Raw genomic sequence first — 21,801 nt, 5'->3', positions numbered from 1 at the left:
TGGTCTGTTTGGAGGCTCTGAAAGAGGTGCTGCTCCCAGGCGGACAAAGACGGTATTACATCAGATATTAGAATCCGAGGTCTCCAACCCTGGTCCTCGAGGGCACTCTTTTAGTTCTTTCCCTGCTTCAGCATACCCGAATCTAAAGATGATGTCATCACCAAGGTTGTGAAAAAGCCCAATAACGAGCCCCTCATTGCAATCAGGTGTGCTGCAACTTGTAGAGAGCTAAAACATACGGGACAGGGGCTCTCGAGGACCAGGGTTGGAGACCCCCGAATGATGGTATTTCTCTTGAAGCTACTACTGATAAAAGCCTGTCACTTTTCAGTTTGTGTCTTGGCATCATTACATGTCCACTACGATTAAGCCTGATATCCAGTGTATAAACAATAGTTACAAGAAGAAAAAAAAGAGAATGCCTTCTCTGTAATGTTTATACTATGAAAGTTCATTCCTGGATCCTGTGGTGGGTTGGATCTGGATCCCGGGCTGTAGGTCTGACACGCCAGTTGCATTACCAGAATCAATCTTTCAACAGATTTTCATATGTGATTCTGTATGTTTCTATCAATCCATACATCATTTGTCAATGGTTTTTCTTCAGGGGCACATTTTTAAACTCTTTAGTAACATCGCTATCATCACTTCTAAAGCTGATGCCTTTGATGCAATTATTGCACACGGTGGTGAGGCGGCGTGCGGCCAGGAAGATCAGCTTAGTGGTTCTCAACCATCAATCATGCTCTAAATGCCTCGGTCTGTCTCAGTGTTGTTCTTCTTATCACAGCCGCAGCATACAGCCAGTAGGATCAGGACACATTTCACAAAAGAATATAGCCACAAATTAACATGACACTTATGAAATGTGGTTGAATGGAGGCGGAGACATGTTTAGAAATTAAGTGATGGATCATGTCAACATATCTCAGAAGACGTTTCTGGAACTCAAAGGTGGGCCAGAAGTGATGGTCCTAATAAAGTGCTGTTTGAAAGTAAACTTTACATCAAAATGTTTCTAATATTGGCACCAACCCCCTCTTCAAACAGCCCTTTTGAGATTCAGGTCCTTCATAGCAGTTTTATTACAGTCAAAGGAGGAACAATAGCTTAAATTCAATCCAATTTATTTTGTACCCCAGAAACTAATATTACACTTCAATGGCAGAGTAATGTTGAAATCAGATATTCACTCCCTTTTCTGCTCACGTTTGGTCTCCACTGGCAAATAAATAAAAAATGTTCACCACTTTATTTGGCAATAAAGAAGTCTTGGGAGCTTCTGGGAGTGGTGAGATTTCTCTAAAATCATTACGTTGGGAGCAGTAAAGCAAAATAATGAGCTGAAGGACACAAAAAGCTTTGCACAGATGGGAAGAAGAACAAAAAAAAAACTTCAAAAGTTTGATCTTAGGGACCATATACACATAAAAATGGCTATTTTATCCATTCGTTGCATATAAACAGTCATCAATGCAGCTTTATCTTCAAAAATAACTTCAATTTCTATACATTACCTTGTATGTATGGAGGAGGAAAATTGTAAGAATGTATTAACATGATAGATGCGGGAAAGTTATCATAGCAACACAGAGAAGTTAAGCTTAACTCTCAAAGACAAGGAGGAAATTGTTACAAGTGACCCCGTGGGATGCATTTTAAATTGATATGAGTGTGTGTGTGTCTGTCTCTTTGTGTGCACTTGTTTTTCTCACACAGTTAGACTTTCATGTGGAATTATTGCAGTGCAGACTGTAAAGTATTGTGGCGAACCTCAATCCAGACTAATGTCTTTATAATGAATCAGACCTTTCCATGAACTTGCTCATTCTGCAGCTAAACGTGTACAATGTTAGCGCCATCTTCATGAGTAACTGTTAACAGGGAAACTTCCCACTTCCCAATGAGAGATAACAACATCGGTATGTTGTCAATCCGGGACTTTCCCAAAGGGGAAGTAGAATGTTTGGGAAAGCTCGGAGTGATGTGACAACACAGACAAAAACAAATGTACATCTACGCGAGAAATAATATTGCTTCATGATAAACATGCAGTGTGCGAGTAAAATAAGTTACAACAATGACATTATTTATAATTGTACAGAGAAGATTTACACTTATATCAACTTTATAAATATCTTTTCATCTGCGTTGGTTTTTAAGGGTGACTTTTGCGCAACTTCATGTTGTCATTGGGACACTCCAAAGTGGGAATTGGACTTTCCCACCTGGTAACTAGGAGTTCTGAGCTGCAAGAATCACCATGGAAACCCACAAGAAACAGTAGTGAAGTTTGAGAAGAATAACTACAAAGCATTTCATGCTGTCACAAAAAAAGTTAGGTAAAAAAAATAAAAAAGACTACTATCAAACCTTCAAAAGGAAGTTGTGTTTTTTCTCTCTCCTTTGAAACTGAAAATGTCTGTTCTAGGACACAACTGTAAGGAATAAAGATTAAAGGTTCAGAGTGAATCAGGTGAAAACATCTGGTAAATCCATCCAAATGCAGCAATCCCCAGCCTTGCTACTATTTGTGTATTTATTATTCATCTAGGTGATCAATCAGACTATTGATTTTAAAGAAATATGTGTGGAAATAGAACCAAAGTGGACTCATTCATAGCAATAATATCACAACACAACAGAAGTAAGTAATGGACTTTATTTTCATTTTTTTTTCTCCAAAACATGCACTTAGTGAAGACAGTGTAAATGGAGGGGGGGGGGGGACATCATTGTGTCACTAGTTTGAAAGCTAAGAGATCATAGCCATTGGTGAGAGGACTCACTGTCGAAACACTACGAGCACAGACACACACTACAGCCGTCTGCTGCTTTCACACCGAGCTGGAAGGAAACTTTACAGCCTCTTCCATCAATCACCTCTTCAACTCATCACTTAGGCTTTGCTTTTGAGGCCAGAGTAGTGTTTCATACAGGAGAGGCACCGATGTAAGCCAAGCTCAACACAAGAGATGAGGAGTATCTGCAGGATTTTATTCTCTCATAGTGTAAGGTTAAATCAGCAATTATTTAAAGGGTTCCCCATTTTCATTTATACTGGTTGCAGCACTCGCTTTTCCTGTGATTTAGACTCAGAATGTGATTAATACAAACTGATGCAGGCACCCAGAATTAGCAGGGTGATGGTTCCTACGGGCTCTGGTAACATTCGAGGTTCAATAGAAGTGGAGGATGGAACTTTACATTATTAAAACTTTCATCCCATCACCATTATCAGCTCTACTTTTCAGTTTGTACAGTTCTTGGTTGAATATGTGCAAACTACCTCAGGGGTGCTGCTTGTCTATAGCAAGGGTGCAAAAAACGTGTTTCACTGAGCATCTGTTATAATAACTGCCCCTAAAATACCGATTTGGGCCATTTTAAATGTAATAGAGCCAGTGATGTAATAACTTGGCAATAAGGTAATAACATTTTTGAATTGATATTGGAATACAGTTTTTTTTGCATTTGAAATTTATATGTTCCAGATACATGATTAGATATCACAAATGTATAACAGGGACAAATGGAAGAGAATATGTTAAGGAACATAATTGAAACTAATTATTTTTGGATATTTTATTGAACACATCAATTTTCTCACTGTGCAGATTCTTGCACTTCTTCAATAACGATTTTGAATTAAATTGATCTCACAGTCAGACCAATTAAAGCTATTTCAACAACAGATGTGACAAACATGAGCAAATAGCTTAATTAAAATCAAATAAAAGCGTGGCTGCAAACTCTGAGGCATCAATAGCAAAAGGGATTCATGCACAGGTGGCACAGGTGGTGGCAATAATTTATTGAATGCGAGGTTCTGTGTAATTTTACTATCATTATAATGAATTGTATTATCAATGGAAATTGTAAAGAATAAAAAATGGCTATTGGAAACCTTTGAGAAGACTCGTCACATTCATGGCGTAGTAATGTAATTCATGGTATAATCCTAATTTGTCTTCATACATTCACGTCTTTGAGTTTTGAATTCCATTTATCCCCTTTTCGTAATTTTATTTTTGCAAAAATGCAAAGAATGAACCATGCTGGGAAAACATCCTTATAGAAAATGGCTTTAATGGCTTAGTGTAACCTTGGAAAGGTTTTTTTTTTCAGTATGTGAAATACAAGAAATATGTAAATAAGTCAGACTTTATCCTGTGACACTATGAGTGAACTGCAGTTTAAAATCAATCTAACATCTTAGCTTAAGTAAAGTTTGTGTCCTACTTAATGCACAATACTTAAATTCTGTCTAAAAAGTGATTTTCGGTCTTATTTAGTGATGTTTCTGCCTTTATTGGAAATTTAAAGGCCTCGCTCATTGAGATTTCTGCAGCTCTGAGTTGTTTTTAACTTAATTCTGGTTCCGTTTCTTGAGCTCACTCACACAAAACCATTTTATGATAAGCTTGGCTCATTCTGATCCGGCTGTATGAAATATTCCTCTGAACATTTTCCTCCCGGCACAAACAACAAAAAAAAAAAACAGCAGCGTGGCACAAAGGCGGTCAGTGATGGATCCAGGGCCAGAAAAGACAAACGTTGTAGGAGGGTCCGGTGCTGGATTGAAGGGTCTATAAGTACTCGTGTGTTCACTCAGGTGTAGATTATACGTGACGTGCCCACACTGACAAAGTGGACTGGCTACCATCTGCTGCTTCAACAGTATAAGGTGCAAAAAAAACCCAAAATGTGGCTTGTGAACACACTCACTCATTCTCACACACATACACACAAAATAAATAGCAATATGTACAAGGCTCTCGAGAGGGTGAAAAAAAAGTCTGTCAGTACATACAAACACATGTACACACAGTAAGCAACTAACAGTATGTAAACAACCAACAAAATGTTTAGCCCTGTCATGTTTAAATGAGGCGGAAACCATAAAGTATAGAAAGATTCCAGCATTAATAAGTCGCGCAATCCGGATACGAGGCGAACGGAGTGGGTGAGAGTGGTGGCGGTGTTTCCGAAGTTTTACATGAACAGTCTTAAACCCTTATGATCAAATCGAAAAATGACCCCCCCCCCCCCCAATTTCTGTCCACAGCAGGAGAGAAAGCACAAGCTAGGGACAGTTCGTCCCACCACTAATGCACTTGCAGTCCTGAACCAATGACTTGATGCTCCGTCGAAGTGTAATAGAAGGCAAAGGCAGTAATGTAGCGAAAGGCAACATATCCAGATGAAAGACAGAACGGTCTTCTGACTCGTCCCTCTCCTTTGACAGCAATGATAAACGATGAGACAACTTTGGGGGTAGTTCCCAAGGCCAGGGTGGCAGTAGCAGGGCGGTTTGGATGGGAGGGGAGGAGTTTGATGGGAAAGGAAAGACGGAGTCACTCGTACTGGAGCGACACACAAACAGACGGATATAGTGAAGCTGAAACCACATGAATCAAGGTCCGGACATTGTTTAAGATGATCAAACCTTCCGATGGAGACAGTTTAGTGATTAAGATGACCAAACTTGATTCTAGTTTCTTGCAATAACGTTTCTTCAATCCACCCCTTAAATAATTCATGGGCTTAAAATAGCATCAGAGCCAAACTGTGGTCCGATGACCAGGGATGACCAGGGATAACCGGAGTAACGAGGCACCTGAACATCATCTGAACTTTGATGATACAACTGAATTTTGGATTTAATCCCACTGAGTACTACATGTTACCTTTATTCCATTCATTGGTGGTCATGATTGCAGTTGGACAGAACTGCAGTATCTGATTCTCCGGCTTCAATCATCAAGTCACCACCTAACATGTGACACATATAATGACTTCAAGCCCCAAAGGGATTCCAACTGGGCCAATTCAGTTTGTTCTTGTAACTTATCATGGCCGTCCACTCATTTCAGCTCCTCTGATGGACTTGCGTTGAGCTGATTTAATCCTCAGACATTCAACATGTTGAGTACTATAGTAACAGAAATTACCTCCTAAGCACCCAATGGGATGGGCTTTTTGAAAGTGATCTCTTGTATAGACTACCTGCTCAAATCAGGAAAACATTGGGGTGAAAAACAATCCTCACCCAGTGTTATATTCCTCTTCACTAAAAGTATGGATGTTGGTATTCAACACATTTTTCTGCTGTTTCAGGAATTTCCGCTCAAGTGACCAGAAAATTGGAAAATGACAAATAAAATCAATATATAATACTCAAGGAGTCAAATGTAAAGATGTGAAATATCAGTTATTGGCAGGCTCAATGCAACTGTATCTTCAGTATGTGTCGAATTCTAAACTGCTCCTAATTCCCTTCTGACCCATAAATAATATGACAATAACAGGTTTGTGCAAATACAGCTCAATACAAGCATGTGGATACTTGGAAGTGTAATCGGATACATCCCAGAGAAAGTCTGAGGCTCTGACTGTGATGATCCGCTTTAGTGCAGGAGCCACTTCACAGAAAAAAATAAAATTAAACTAAAAATCCAATCACAGTTTCATCCCTCAGTCTGGGACCTCAGCAAACACTTTCCATCAAAATCAAAGGCATCGGTCCAGACGTGGACAAACAATGAAATTGTTCTCAGTACATGTGTGTCGGCTGAAGCCGGCACATCGGGGGCCTTCTACACAGCCAATCCCGGGTGTGTTTGGAGTCATAGTTCAGTCCATGTGGTTCCTTTTAAGGCTCCGTGCAGCTCCGGTCCACACAGTGTTTCATCCGGCACGCCGACACCTGCCGACACCTGCCGACACCTGCTGACAGTAATCCCACAGCGGTCTTGAACATCCGATCCACCAGGGGGTGTCCTACTGTACACTCATCATATAAAAAAAGTGTGGAAATTTGGTCGAAAAAATTTGCATTTCATAAATAACCTACTAAAAAAAACTACCAATCTAGGCAGGTAGCTACATTACAATATAGATTTGCCGCTAAACACCATTTATGACCTAGCTTGTCATAAAGCACGCTGAAAGTGTCTTGAATGGCCTCATTAAAAGGTGGGGTGGAAAATATGATTTCTATTTCATTTGCTATATCAAGATTTGTGTTTTAATTCTTATTTTTTTTCCTGTATACCATTTGATCATTATTGATCATTAATTAGCCAACAAAAACAACTAGTACAAAATTCAATGTTCACATTCCTAGATTGTATGTCTTCCAACCTCTTTTGAACTTTTCTGATAAAATACATAAAAATTGTGAGGTTATTGATGAGTGTACCTAACAAAGCAAAATGCTACTCTATTAAAGTCGGATCTAATTTGGCCTTTTATGAACATCTACATTAAGAAAGAAAACTGGTGATATGAAGTGAATACAATGTAAGTGTCCCGACAATCTTTATGGCTCTTCACCACATCTTTCAGACAACCTCGGTGTGTTTAAAGCATACTGAGAGCTTTTCCTCGGTCCTCCGGGCTTCTCAGCTTTAATCTCCTCGTCTACCACGGGGAGGTGCAGTCATGGAGGGAAGCTCGGTCTGCTCCGCCGTCACTTTCTGCATTCGAGGTGGCCAGTGTCTGCTGCGCCGACGACACGTCCTGTGAGGTGTAATGTTGGTCTGTTCAGCTCATCCAAGGAGTGTGTGTGTCGTTCAGTGTGTGTGCCTGCATGCATGTGGGAATGTGTGTATATATGTCTGTTTGTGTATGTGTGTGTGTGTGTGTGTGTGCGTGTGTGTGTGTCCGGGCCTCCTTTTCAAAGTCTTGTGTGTGTCACTGTCCCGGGTAGGTGGGGTAGTGTGTTGGGGAGCTTGTGTGTATGTGCGGTTGGGACTGCGTGTGTGCATGTGCGAGGGGCAGCGTGGCGTGGTGGTTCAGAGGCAGGCGGGTGGACAGCAGCTCGTCGTCTGCAGGGTCGCCTGCAAACAGAGCAGGAAACTGCCGTCACAAAAACTCCCCAAAGCTCCGTGTTTGAAAGGTTTACGGGAGCAGGTCGGTTTGCGTACGAACATTTGAAAAAAGCCTCACTACCTTGTCAATTAACAACGTGAGCTAATCATTGTGTCTTTGTTCACACTAAGAGATTGATCGGTAAAGGTAAACTATACAATTTTGGCCAATCCTTGCTTGTAAAAAGGATCATTTGATCTCAAACCACTTAAAAATCATTAGCATTTATTCGGAGGCTGAGAATTAAATTAGGAATAATTCATTACACAAGGCCAGAATAGACACTTTCATTTCCAATCTTTTTGAGCCCCCCTACCATATAGATTGCCCTTTTGCAGAAAAGTTGCAGCGTCTCTTCAATCTCTATACTGTCAAATCATTACAGAGAGGCCAAAAGCTGGTGGACAGAAAAGTTTGAGCCTTCAGAAGCGAATAGCCAGTGTCCGATTAGAGTGTCTTATTATGATTTTCTTTGATATGTGTGAATCTAAATTTGACAACAATAGAACAGGCCAAGCCCCAGCCTGTCCTGTGATCACTGGTTCCCTCTCAAATGGGTCCAGGACGATTGTTCAGATCCACTGACGTGATTGTTTGATTTGTAATAGTTGAGCTTAACTCCAGAAGGAAATAAATACAGGAGTCACAGTGAAACCTCTCTGGCCTCCAAATAGTGTGTACAAGAAGTTCATTAAGAATTAAAGTCAGGTCCAAGCACAATCAAAAGTCATTTAAAGGCAGGTGTTTGGCCTACCGCTGCCTGGCTCCATGCCGTTCTGGTTTCCAGTGATGTGGTGCCAGTACGCAGATCGTGGCAGGATGGCAGTTGGTGTGCAAGGGTAGGAGCCAGATTCTGAACCCTTGGACAGTAACTGGAAACAGAATCATAGATTCAGTGAGATTGATACTATGAAGACATTGGCAAACTGGAAGACATCTGGAAGACAACGCACTGCATCAAAATATATCTGGGAGAGTTTTCAGCTGCTGAGTTTAACTTCAACTGTCCAGCTGCAAAACTTTGCCTGCCTGAGGTTCTGGTAATGTACAGAACCAAAGCCCAACAAGTCCTGTGAGGCAGGATTCACTTTGTTGCTCCTAACATTCATTAAATCATCTGTAAACATTTTGTATGGTAGAACGTCGAAGTCTTAACGAGGAACATTTATCTCAATCTTTCACATTTCTGCTCTGATTGATAAATCGAAGTTTGCTCTCTTCACTTCTGTGCCTGTCTAAACTGCTCTTTTTATACCATATCAGGTGACTCAACTGTTGATTACCTATAAAATGTCGCTCCACTGGTGTTTTTTTTATTAGCACGACTCACTTTGGCAGCTTACGGTTGTCCTGACAATTCTAGAGCTTCTTACTGCAGTTACTTACAAATTAATGGTTATGTGTCTTAATTTAAACGTGTGATACTTTATTTATGATAAATTACAGGTTATTGAGAATTACAAATTAGTGCATTTAGTGTTTGTTTACATTTTACACATTAGACCCCAACATCTTTGGAATCAGGGTTTTATTTTTCTTTAGTCCATGAGGATAAATTGTGAGAGCGAGTCTCACCCTGCTGTTTTTCTCCATCTCCAGCAGGACCTTCTTGTGCTGCTCAGCGATGGCCAGTGTGGAGGAGTGAACCCTCTGGTAGATCTGCTCTCCCTCTCTGGTCTGGAAGGTGTAGAGACCCTCGCCGCTGTCACACATCCTACACAAAACAGAGATTTGTTCAATCTGAGCGGTATGGAAATATGAGCCCTTTCTACTGTCTGGATTAAAACTTCAGGTATTCGTCTCTGGGTTATCTGTAACTCCAGAAAAGATTAAGAAACACTTAAGACGTTTAGAAGTACCACACAATCTTGGTGTTACTTTATTTAAGCCTTAACTCTATTTGGCTTTGCGTTGACACCATTGGATTACTTCACAATAAACCAGCGTGAACACAAGCTGATAAAAACAGACATTTAGTTCAGCGACTAACTGGACAACCACAGACGTCCACAAAATTACACAAGTACGCATATACCTAAAGGCAACTAAAAGATGCAAATTGACCCAATAAGCCAAGGGAACTGGAAAACATGGAGAAAATCTGCACATGCAGATTCTACACAGAAAGGCTCAGAAGAATCAAAATGAACAAATTTATCAATATACATGTTTTATATCCATCAATCAGTTCAGACTAAAGTCCATTCATTCCAACAAATCATTAAAAAATATAGAAATTAGATGCAGTATCAAAATGAAAATTCAACACAATACTGTAAATGCTGTAAATCTATAAATATATCCAAAACTCGGAAACCAACTTAGAGACACACAGACTTGTTTGTGTTCCGTTCATCCACAGACCCAAAAAGGATCCTGACAAAATCAATAAATCTTTTTGTGATGACATAAATGTGTGCAGGCATTATTCTTTTAAGCTTGAAACAACCATTTGGAAACAATTAATATGACCATAATATGAAACTTAGCAAATTTTTCTTGTTCAATACAAACTACTGTGAACTACATGCAAAAAGCTCTGAAGACAACAGATAAATTAAAACAAGTATTCATATCATTTATCTACATTTCCATGTTTTGGCTTTGGGATAATGCAGCAGAATAATTTCAATTCACATGTGTGTCATCAGACTTTTCTGTGGTGTATCATCTGATCTGTGTGTGATTAAAGAAATATGTGTTAGATTTGTGTGCACACTGATCTGAGTGGATGAGATAATAGGATGTGGTAAGAATTTAGTTGAAGTGTTTGGAGTTCTGAGTGCACTGTTTGGTGTGTGTCTGTAATACAATATGTGTGTATATATACCAATATTTGTGTGTGCATAACAAAAGGGGGGCCATTCACAATCTAATTTGTGTGAGTGTAATTTCGTTTCACCGCATGTAATTGGCTTTGTGTGTGCACAATGAGATTTGAGTGTTCTTTCGCGGAGCTGTACTATAAATGTCTCTGTCTTCATGTCCACCTCAGGCCTCTCAGTCGACTCTTCTTTTTGCTTATACAAATGGTTTTTGCTTCTCTCCTGACAGGACAGAGGTTTGTTTGTAGGTCCAGGTTTTGTTTGCCCTCAGTCTAGACTTGTAGGTTCTGTCAGAGAGGTTGCTTTGCGCTGCCGTCACTGGCAGTGGATAAGGGGCGTTTACAGACGTTGTGGGCATCAGTCAGTTACAGACACACAAACTAATCTGTGTGTGCACGAATATAAGCATGCGCACCCAAATATCATCAGACACACAAATATTCAATCACATATACACAAGTCTTAATCCAGACACACTGACTTTCATTCTGCAATCCAACAAATTAACGTGAGCCCAAATTGATAAGAATCAGTTTACTCTCTTGGATTTTCTTGTAATATCTATTATTATTTTCTGATTGTCAATTCAATAATAGTTCACAAGGTGAGTTCCATTACGTTTCCATTAGGTTTGAATAGTGCAGGTAGTGTACACTCTGAATAAACTACAAATTATTCTACACATCAACAGCCAGGGGGCTCTCTTGCTATCTCACTTGGTCATACACTATAACACAATCATTCTCTCACACACACAAACCTACACAGACCACTATGTATCTTGCTGACCCAGTCATGGTCAGGTTTTATCAAAGAGGAGAAGATAAGGAGGCCGGGCACAGCATTGATTCATCGACTAATCTATTCAATCAATCTCTTTATGGAACTCAGCCAAACACAGCCAGTGAGAGACAGGTATCCTTGAATTGACCATAGACTAACTGACTGACACGCACGCACGCACGCACGCACGCACGTACGCATGCATTCAGCTGCTATAGACGAGGTGTGTTACACCTTGGTATAAAATGTGACTGGTTTTGATCAGAGGACATGTTTTATTCAGACATCTCCCTCACCGTCCGGCCTCGAAGGTGAACCTGGTGGCGTCGCGTCCGTAGCGCCTGAGCGAGCACAGAGGCCAGGTGACCAGCTTGGTGCGAGGGTTGTGAATGTCCCACAGGTAAATGTTTTCATGGGTGATCTGCATCATGCACTCGCCATAGATGTCCAGGTTGGGACAGGGGAGCAGGAACACGTTGAAGCGCTCTGACGAGACAAAGAATCAAAGGAATGAGTCGCTCGAGTAAGACACTTCACCTCAGTGACCAGGCACCGGAGTCTGACAGTCTTAGCCTGGGTAAATGCCTTTTTCTGGGACGCTGTAATTCCTTATGCACGTTTTTCTTTAGTCTTTCAAAGAAGCTTGTTCAGATGAGAAAGTTAAACGGGTGTGTAATACCAGGGGTGCTTCACTGCCAGTTTCAGAACACGATATTTCTGCTTTACAATAAATCCAAGCTGATTTCAGTGTTATGGAGGATAAGAAATAAAGCTTGGTCCTCTTTATATTACTATCCCAACAGTAAACTCAAAGCAGCTTCAGGAACCTCAAGATTCCAATGTGCCATGACCGCACAAATTGTATTTTAATGTTGTTTTTTTAGCACACAGACGTGTCTTGACGGTCATAATTACTGGTGGATACGGCTCTGCTACAGAAGCAGCTTGTGTGAATGAAATGTGCAGTAATATTTTTATTTCAACTCAGAAAGAGCTTGTGTAAGAACAGCTTCACTAGACTAGAAGTGTCGGTTGACATGAAACATCGAGTTAAACTGGTACCATAAAACATATCTTTTCCGAGGCATTTATGATTTTTAGATGGGAAAATACTGTACATCTGGATGAACTTGGAATTTCCGACAAATAAAGACAAACATTTTGAGGAAATGAAAATATATAAAAACATTCTAAAAGTTGCTCTTGACCTTCAACAGCTTTGAACAATCTAATGCGTTGTCTCAAAAGATGCATGAGTCACTTTACATCTTTACATGTAATGTTTTTCTCTCTCAGACAAAAACCCCCAATGCAAAGAGGAAGCTGTAACAACTCCCAACTCTATAGATTCTGTTAAATGGAGAGTTACCACAGGTTTATAGCAGAAGCTTAAACAGCCCGCTGAGACGGGACCTACATACTCTAAGTGTTTGATTTTGTGTGAGCGTGAGTGTGTGTGCGCGTGTGTAGGACCTGTGTGTTCACACTGCACTCCAGCAGCGAGCAGGTCGGGCTCGCCCATACTGATGTCATTGAGCCGCGTCCCCAGACACTCGATCGACAGGGTCTTAAACCAGTCCTCTGCCTCCAGCTCTGACAGACAGAGAGAAAGAGAGGGAAGGAAAAATGAGCAAGACCAGAGACAGAAAGACAGAGAAATAGTAAGAGACAACCAAACATAATGAGAAAGACGGGGAGAGTCAAAAAGACAAATCAGAAGACATACATAAAAGGCAACAGCAAGACCCAAAGAGAGACAGAAAAGAGGGAGAGTGAGTGAGACGAAGGGAAGGAAAAGTGAGCAAAGAGAAATGGACAGATTCAGATTCAGCCAACAGGCAACAAGACAGATACAGAGAGAGGGTGAGAGACAGATACAGAGAGAGGGTGAGAGACAGACACAGAGGGAGGAACAGGAGACAGACACAGAGGGAGGAACAGGAGACAGACAGACAGACAGACAGACAGAAATAGAGACAGAGAGAGAAAAGACAAACAGGCACAATGAGAGAGACATAGAAATAGTGAGATACAGAAACATAAGAGACAGAGGTCAATAAAAAGTGAAAGACAGACACTTTGGTCCATCATGCTTATGGGGGGTTTTGTTTGCTTCATGTGCTTATCAGCTACATTTGGCCGAATGAGAGTTCGTCCACATCTTACCTGATTCACAGGTGAAGGTGCGTGAAGTGTCATCCGTGAACACAATGGCGACCGCTTGTCGTTTGGTATCCCGCGGCAACCTCGTGATATTCTTGACATTGCTAATCTCTGTCACCTGGGAGAAAAGGGTTCGACGCAGAGGGAATCAGGGTAGATTATTAAACATAGAGAGGAAGTGTGCGTGAGATTAAAGTCAATGTTCTGTCCCTGGAAAGTAGAGAAACTAAACATGCCTGTGAGCCATCTGCACTTTTCTCCGTATGAACACTGTACACCTGTCCTGCGCCCACCTACATAAGGTCTACACTTACTTTGGGACAGACTCTAATGTAGGCGGCCTTCTCATCGGGGTATTTCTCCAGACGACGAGGTCCTTTGCTCGATGACTTCTTGAAAACGAGCCAGCAACGCCTATAGATCTGTAAAGTAGAAGTGTGTGCAAATCATTTCTAAGTTTATCACTGTGCATCAAACACACAACCTACTGAGACAGATCGCTTTGGACTTGTGTATCTCAGGTCATCATTATCAGTCATGATGCACTGAAATCTGAGAATGTGACAAAAAAAAAACAACCCAGATAAAAAAAGAGACAAGGTGGCAGGTGGCAGGTGGCAGAGTCTGCAAATCCTGAGGGTGAAACAAGAATTATGCAAAGGGAACGAGCTGTGACTGTTACTGGGTTTAAAAGAGGAAAATTCCAAAATAGACTCGCTGCACTTTCTGTTCATTTGTCAAAACAAAATTATGAACTCATTAAAAAAAAAAAAAAAAAGTATCTCGGGTGTAATTGTTCTGAAAAACACCAGCAGGAAAATGTTTTTGTGCTTTTGAATGCAGTTTATTTACTTGATCGGGGGTAGTACAGACATAAAGGAGATTAACTCACTTCTCAAACCATTTAGCAGACAATGTAGTGAAACAGAAACCCAAATTAAATCTTAGTCAAAACACTGACACTGACTAGGATATATGCAATATATATAGGACACTGACATATCTGAACTGTTGCACATGCAGACTGGGCCATCCATACATCGTGCTGGAGTCAATCCCAACCAACACAAAAGGACATACGTAGTTCAGTAGTTTGTCTGAAGACTCTCAAACCAACAAAATGTAAGTGTTGATATAGTGAACTGGTGCCCAACTGGAAAACCTTTTCAGTTTCTCACATTAAATACGAGTGAGTGGAAATTCAAATCATCTGATTTCAGCCAAAAACTACAGTCCCACTGGATCAAAACTGATTTCAACAGTCATTCTTTATGCGGTAGTCTCAACTCTTTCTAACGGACCTCATGTTTTCCATGTCTGTTTTCCCAGCTGAACGACATCACATTTGCACATAATGGACACAAAGTGTGGTGCATGCACCAATTTCAAATCTGAAGTGCGGCGGTGCCACACAACATTCAACGATGTGGACAGGAATCTAAAAAAAAACCAACTCTCTTCTATGAGTGTTTTCTCACCCCCTCCAGAGTAATGGAGTGAAAATTACCTCCCATTTTCAGTGAACTGGCTGCTCTCTCTGCATTTTATCAACTCCACATGAAAATTACCTGTCATGTGAAAATGGAAAAAGTGGAAAATGTTTCCGCCAACTTGATGGAAATGTGCCAATACCAACACAAAGACTCGTTTGGAAATTGATATCAGAGACGCGCTTCTTAGCTAATTAATTTTCATCCTTCAACACTGTACTTCTAACATTTCCTCAACTTCTGGCACTTTGGGTCCAGCTTCTTTCATCTATGAAACATCAATCAAACTTTACTCTCACTATCAACTCTGAGGTCCACACCTCAGTCACACCCCGCCTGGATAACTCCACCGACTCACTTCTCTTTGGTCTCCTCCATAAACTCATTCACAAGCCGCCCGCGGTCAAGAGCTGCTGCCCAAATCATCACCAGGACACTAATCACATCACACGTCATGGTTTTCACATCAAATACTGTACCGACTTAAAAGTGTAGCTCCGTACACTCAAAGCTATTCACAAACTCTTTCTTCCACCACCCTTCAGACCTCCTCCACAGTACCACTCACACCCAGACCCTCAGGTCTGCTTCATCCATCAGACTCACTGTGCCTGAGGCGGGATCAGAGTCTCTGGATCATAAGCAGGCACATTTAGTCCCAGACCATCTTTAAATCCCAAACGAAGACCCACCTGATCAAAGCTACCTACTTACTTTGATGCATTTTGTTTTACAGCATACTTTTGCTTTTATATTTGGTTTAACCTGATTGCAGCCATCAGTAATGAAATAATGGCCAACAACAGTTCTGGCAATTATTTATGGAATAAAGCCAAAAGTGCAAAAAACTTTCTAATAGTGTAATAAAACAACAAAAGATCATTTACAACCATAACTGAGAGAGTGCTTCATAGTGTTGTTTAACAATGAATGAATACGATGACTGTGCCATCCACTATATCTTTTTTTGATCAGCAAACTGCAAAAAAAATGTTTATATAAAAAAAAATGCAGCCGCATTATGTATTATTATAGTTTTGGCTCAAGTTATTCAATTTTGAAAATAAAATTTTAATGCTACTTCAATCATATAATAACTTATTACTCCATTGGAAAACTGTCAATACAAGGATGGCCCAAATAAGCTGTCCATACCTCTCATTTGATCACCCAAACCCTGAGAGAATGGAGAGATGGATCGCAGCTGTGAGGAGGTAAGGCTGGGAGACAACTCAGTACTCCGGACTCTGCAGTGCCCATTTCATATCAGGTTGGTATTTTGTTTCTGTGTGGACAGTTTTATGGTTCAATTACAGAAGTTTGTCTCTCCTGGACCAGCCTCCAGACCGTGGTCGAGAGACACAGGGGAGACTAACTTCTGCTGTCCTCAGCTTCCAGGGTTAACTCCCTCTATTCACAGCAGTCGGGAAGCAGGACACGGGACTCGGTTTCATGCTCAGCACCTGTAGCATTTACTTGCCATTAACTCAATACATGTACAGCTCTTTGTACCGAAGCTCGACCTGCTCCGATCCCCCGCATCTCTCACTGTTGCTCCGACATGATCGCTCACTCACACACACACTGGTAAAGCAACCTGCTTATATCATTTTCATTCTTTAACATTCAAATCTATTTATTATATTTTATTCAGTGTGTCAATAGAATTCAACTGAATTGAATTGAATTGAATCTCTTCCAAAATAATGACATTATTGGTTGTACACTGTGTCCTTAAACAAAATGTGGCATTACCAACATTAATTTACACACTCCTTTAAATAAATCACCCATGTTTCGGTTTTAGGTTCATTTGATCGTTTCATTAGTTTTGTAAATTCCCTTTTGGCTGTACAGTGCTGAAATGGTTAGTGATCTTGCCTCACATCACGTATGTCCTGGGTTTAAATCTGGATGTATGTGAGTTTTCCTTGTGTATGCATTTTCTCTTAGTATTTTGGTTTCCTCCCACAGGAGATAAACACGCCTTTGAGGTTAAGCGGTGGTTTAAAATTACCCTCAGTTTCTAAAAACATGTTGTAAATGCACATTAGTTTGAATATGTATGTAAACACATTCCCAGATATCTTTATAAAAATTACAAATGCTGTGGAACACGCACAGTACATGTAAAATGAAAATAGTGTGTCAACTCTATTGTCTTAATTATGAAAAATAATTTTTGAAGGAATGTTCTCACATTAAAATCCCAACATGCATCACTGAATTGCTCCGTGTACGGTCACTCTTTTTATGATGGAGGTCTGACTCCATACAGAGCCAGTCTGCTGCCAATGTCACTTTAAACGACACACTTGCTGAGACCCTGAGTTTTATTTTTATCACCATGGGATCCTTGTGGGAACGAGGTGGTGAGCTGTGTGAGTGAAATTGATTTCGTCCTGTTGTTGGAGTGATGACTTTTTGAGTTTCTGACCGAGGTCAGACGACCAGACCAAACCAAACCAAACCAAACCAAACCAAACCAAACCATAGGGCAGCGTCTACAAGACCATGGCCTGTGCCGAAGCTGCTGATGTGATTAATAATCACAATTAATTCTCAAATTCTCCTTTTGTGAAACTGGAAGGTATGTTAATGCTATTGCTAATGGATGTGAGACCGTCTCCTGAAGTTAGGAATCATGCACACACTAGAAGTGCTGAATGAGGTGTTATAAATCCTCACAGAAAGAGTGAGAAATAAATCCAGTTCACACAGATTTATAGGTTATAAACTTGGATATATTTGTAATTTTGGTCAGTTTTCCACTTTTTTTGTCACAAATAAATGACTGTAACAAGGCTGCAGGAATGATTAAATCTAAAAAAAAAAGAAAACCCTTTAAAACGTCCCTTGGTTGGAATTTTCTATTTGCAAGCATTTCAGCGATTGTAAAAGATTCTGGTCAAATGCATGTTCTGCAGATAAAACCCTTTGCACGCAGAAGAAAAACATGCAAACTTTGTCAATTTTCTTTCATCCATTCAACATAGTTGTTTCACGGCTCTGTCTTCTTCTATGCAGCTTGTTTTTTAAAGTAATTTCCAGTCCATGATCACCATTTCTCCTTTTAAGTACTATTCCAGGTGTGCAAGTACAAATACTTCAAAAACACAGAAAAACACCGCCGAGCTGCTGCAGCTTCTAGGTGAAGGACAAATGTGTGAAAAGAAAAACAAATGCACCTGTATCTATTTAATCCTCCTTGCTGTCGCAGCTCTTCAAGGTTATACTAATAATATGCCTGGATGAATATCCCTCATGCGAGCAAACCCCACTGGACTCGGTGTAACTCCCATCACTCTCACATTAGCTTCATGTGTGAAGCTACGAGAAGGGAGCAATTATCTCTTCTATCCGCCTCCTCCTTCTCTGTCTCCTCTTTTTAACTTCACTTAGCGCTGCTCACAGCTTGTTCGTCTGCTGAGAGCTGATTACTTCAAACACGGGATGGCGAGCAGATACCAGAAAAGAGAAGATGAAGAGGAGGAAGGGCTAAGTGAAAGGAGAGAGTGGCTTGAAAGAGGAAGATATGTGCAGCTTATGACAGAATATAGGATAATCATTTCCTGTTTTATACCCTTACCATGTAAAACTTCCAGATCCCTGAAAGCCAAGTGAGGAGAAGGGGTTCAGCAGGAGGCTGCAAGTGTTTGTTGACACTGTCGAAATCAAATCATATAAGAATGGACCGGTCTGTCACTAATGTCACTGAGATGGTTAATCAACAATTCATATCTGTGCATTCACAGTCCATAAGCTTTCAGATTTGGCCATTTTTATTTGTCTAAGCTACTAACACTGAACGCAAATTGCAAGATTTCTACATTCTCGCTAGAAAATCTTCTACACATGAGCTTTGCCATGGTTTACGTTCATCAAGGTGAAACTGCAATGGAACCAATGTAAATTCAAATTGATATATTCCTGTTCTCAACACCACCGTTCAACAAAGTGGAAGAAGTAGGAAAAAAACAGTAAACACATGTTGGTGTCTTTCTCCTATTTCTTGTGATAGCCTGTGCCACAGTATGTCTTCTCCATCCTTCCTCTGTGCTGTCATGTGTATTTCTCTCACTGTGGGGCTCGTAGTTGCTGCTTCCCTCAGCCGGCGCTGTGATGATCGCTGTTTAAATTCTAAAGCTCCAACAGGTTGAACAGATGTTCTTGTATGTTTCCTCCAGCGAAAAGAGGGAAGATCAACAAAAAGAACAAGAAAACTAAATAAAAAGGTAATTTACGAAATACGCTGACGCTGCACATTACCACCGGCCAGACTTTAGAGAGCATTGGATGACCATGAAAAAGCAGGTACAAGCATTATTTAGGTTGCTACAGTCTTGAAGGCTTGATCACCACAGGTTTTAAGACCAGAATGTGCGACTCAGCACATTTAGGTTGGACAAGGGAATATGGTTGAAGAAATTTAGCGATAAGAACTGATGCTTGGGAGTGGAAGCCGAAGGAAGAATTCTACTGAATGACGGAGACCGTTATATTCGCTCATATGCAAATTCTATTTTTGTCCTACATTTTCTGAAGGCACACAATGAATTGTGAACCATTGTTGTGTACACGGACAAACCAAACGCAATGAAAGTTTTGTGTTTCCACTTAGAATCATTGTCCAGTCGACGGGCCCTGAGTGTCTTATGTTCACAACTCTCACTAAAACATCCATGGTGCTTAAATCAGCAACAGTAGTTAATGTGCCGCACACACGCAAGCACACACGCATGCGCACACGCACACATGCACGCATGCAATCACACACGCACACACACACACACACGTAGCAGCTGTTGCAAATTGCCTCATAATAAAAAAGCCAATCAACTTGTGTCAAATGAAACGCAGAGAGGCTTCAAGGAGGGGAAAATGAAACAAAACAGATGAGAGGAAAACACAAAGGCCTAATGGAGTAATTTTGACAATAAAATGTGGGAATACAAGATGCTGTGGATTGCTCGCAAAACTCCAGAGGAGAGAGTTTGCGCGAGACATAAAAGAGACAGCAACAGTGATTGGGACATCCATCTAGCTGTGAAATGACGAGATAGAACATGTAGAATCCATCTATAGCCACAAAGAAATCAGACATTCTCCTGCAGAAAAAACCCCCCAAAAAACATCTAATTCCACTTTACCCAATTGAGGGTCTGCTTTTAATAATCAGACTCAATTAAGGGTCTGATTTAAAAAACTGTACATTATAAATAAAACCCTGAGTGACATCATGTGCCAAAAGAAGCACTGAATTTAAGTAAAATACCAAAAACATAACTTAGTATAAAGTCCACAGTCAAAAGTCGTGGGGAGCCGGATGACAAAATAACTTTCCTCACAATAACACCAGATCAATGCTAAAGGCTTTGCTGGTTGATACCACTTTTTCATTGAAACAGAACAATAAACAACGCAAGCATTTTCAGAGGCAGTAAATCCCAATACAGCAAGTATGGCTCATTAATCTATCAACACCACCACCACCCAGTAATCTATGAGTTCTGGGAGAGAAGCTCCATATTTCATATTTGAGAAGGTAAACATGCTGAACGCCAGTATGTGGTGTCATGTCCCCTCAGTAGATCAGCTTCCACATGGGTGCACACAGCACCACAGTTTGTGCCTCTTTTCATACCAACAATTCTTTTGTTGAAGCCAGTCCCAGATGACATTTGGTCAAAGGAAGGGTGCAATCTGGAACTTTTGTGGAAACTGTGCACAGACAGGGAGAACATGCAAACTCAAGTGATCTTATCACGGTAAAGCTGGACCACTAACCACAACATCACAGTGTTCCTATGTTCCTACTTCCACTGCATTAAAAAAAAAAGAAGAACCTCCATATTCTGATTATAGAGGAGAAGCTTTCCAACACAACCTGAGGCAAAAATAAGGCCTATATTAGCTGATATAAGTGAAGAACAGGAACACATTGTTTTCACATGTGAAAACAATGATTTTAATGCTATTTTAATAAAAAGAAAACTACATTGTGAGCAATGTTTTTTTTAATCTTTCTATTGAAATCAATGACACAGAAAGCGAAATATGATATTAATACTCACAACACTGAACACTCACATTCACAGATAATACAGAAAATAAAAACGGCATCAAACTACCTACAAAAACCTTTATTTACTCTACTTATTATCCTTTTGTTTTAATTCAATGTTAATCAATATTCCAGACATATGAGCATTGAAAGAATGTACAGTACATCTACTTATTGTAGAAATCACAACTTCCAAGATTGTCGTTTAAAAAAATTCTTTTTTTTTTCTATCTCTGGGTAGCATACAACTTTAACACATATAATGCCAAAAGGAAGTATGGACACTTTTGGGGGTAAAATTCTGTAAAAACTTTTGGAACTGATCTGAATAAGTCCCTTTAGCTTCTATTCTATCCTACCAGTCTATTCTTAAAATGTCCGATGTTGTGCTGAGCCGTTCACCCACCCAGACCTCCTCCCTCTGCAGACTCTATCAGGCTGTCAAGACATAGAGTAGGTGGACAAGTGACCCTGTAGTTTGGAAAGTGCATGTGTGGGAGGAGAAGGGCCTAAAGCAGTGATGTTCTGACCATCTATTGTGTTATCGTTCCAATTTCATTCTTATTATATATTTATAGAAGGATTCTGGTCAGTTTCAGGC

The 21,801-nt window shown here is 40.4% G+C and overlaps 1 protein-coding gene across 1 annotated transcript in view; it reads right to left on the bottom strand.

Annotated features, from left to right (window-relative positions):
- Window positions 1-7,698: 7,698 nt before the first annotated feature.
- dok4 (docking protein 4) overlaps window positions 7,699-21,801 on the bottom strand; it is a gene marked incomplete at both ends in the record, with an annotated part of 31,115 nt that continues 17,012 nt past the window's right edge. The window contains 7 exons of the mRNA XM_080458628.1: window positions 7,699-7,844; window positions 8,630-8,747; window positions 9,451-9,589; window positions 11,780-11,969; window positions 12,957-13,076; window positions 13,650-13,764; window positions 13,961-14,068. Coding sequence (XP_080314754.1) covers window positions 7,699-7,844; window positions 8,630-8,747; window positions 9,451-9,589; window positions 11,780-11,969; window positions 12,957-13,076; window positions 13,650-13,764; window positions 13,961-14,068 — 936 coding nt within the window. The remainder of the gene's footprint in view (window positions 7,845-8,629; window positions 8,748-9,450; window positions 9,590-11,779; window positions 11,970-12,956; window positions 13,077-13,649; window positions 13,765-13,960; window positions 14,069-21,801) is intronic.

This window comes from Lipophrys pholis, assembly GCF_963383615.2.
Source record: "Lipophrys pholis genome assembly, chromosome: 2".
Taxonomy (NCBI): Eukaryota; Metazoa; Chordata; class Actinopteri; order Blenniiformes; family Blenniidae; genus Lipophrys; species Lipophrys pholis.
This window is presented reverse-complemented; position numbering and strand designations above follow the sequence as displayed.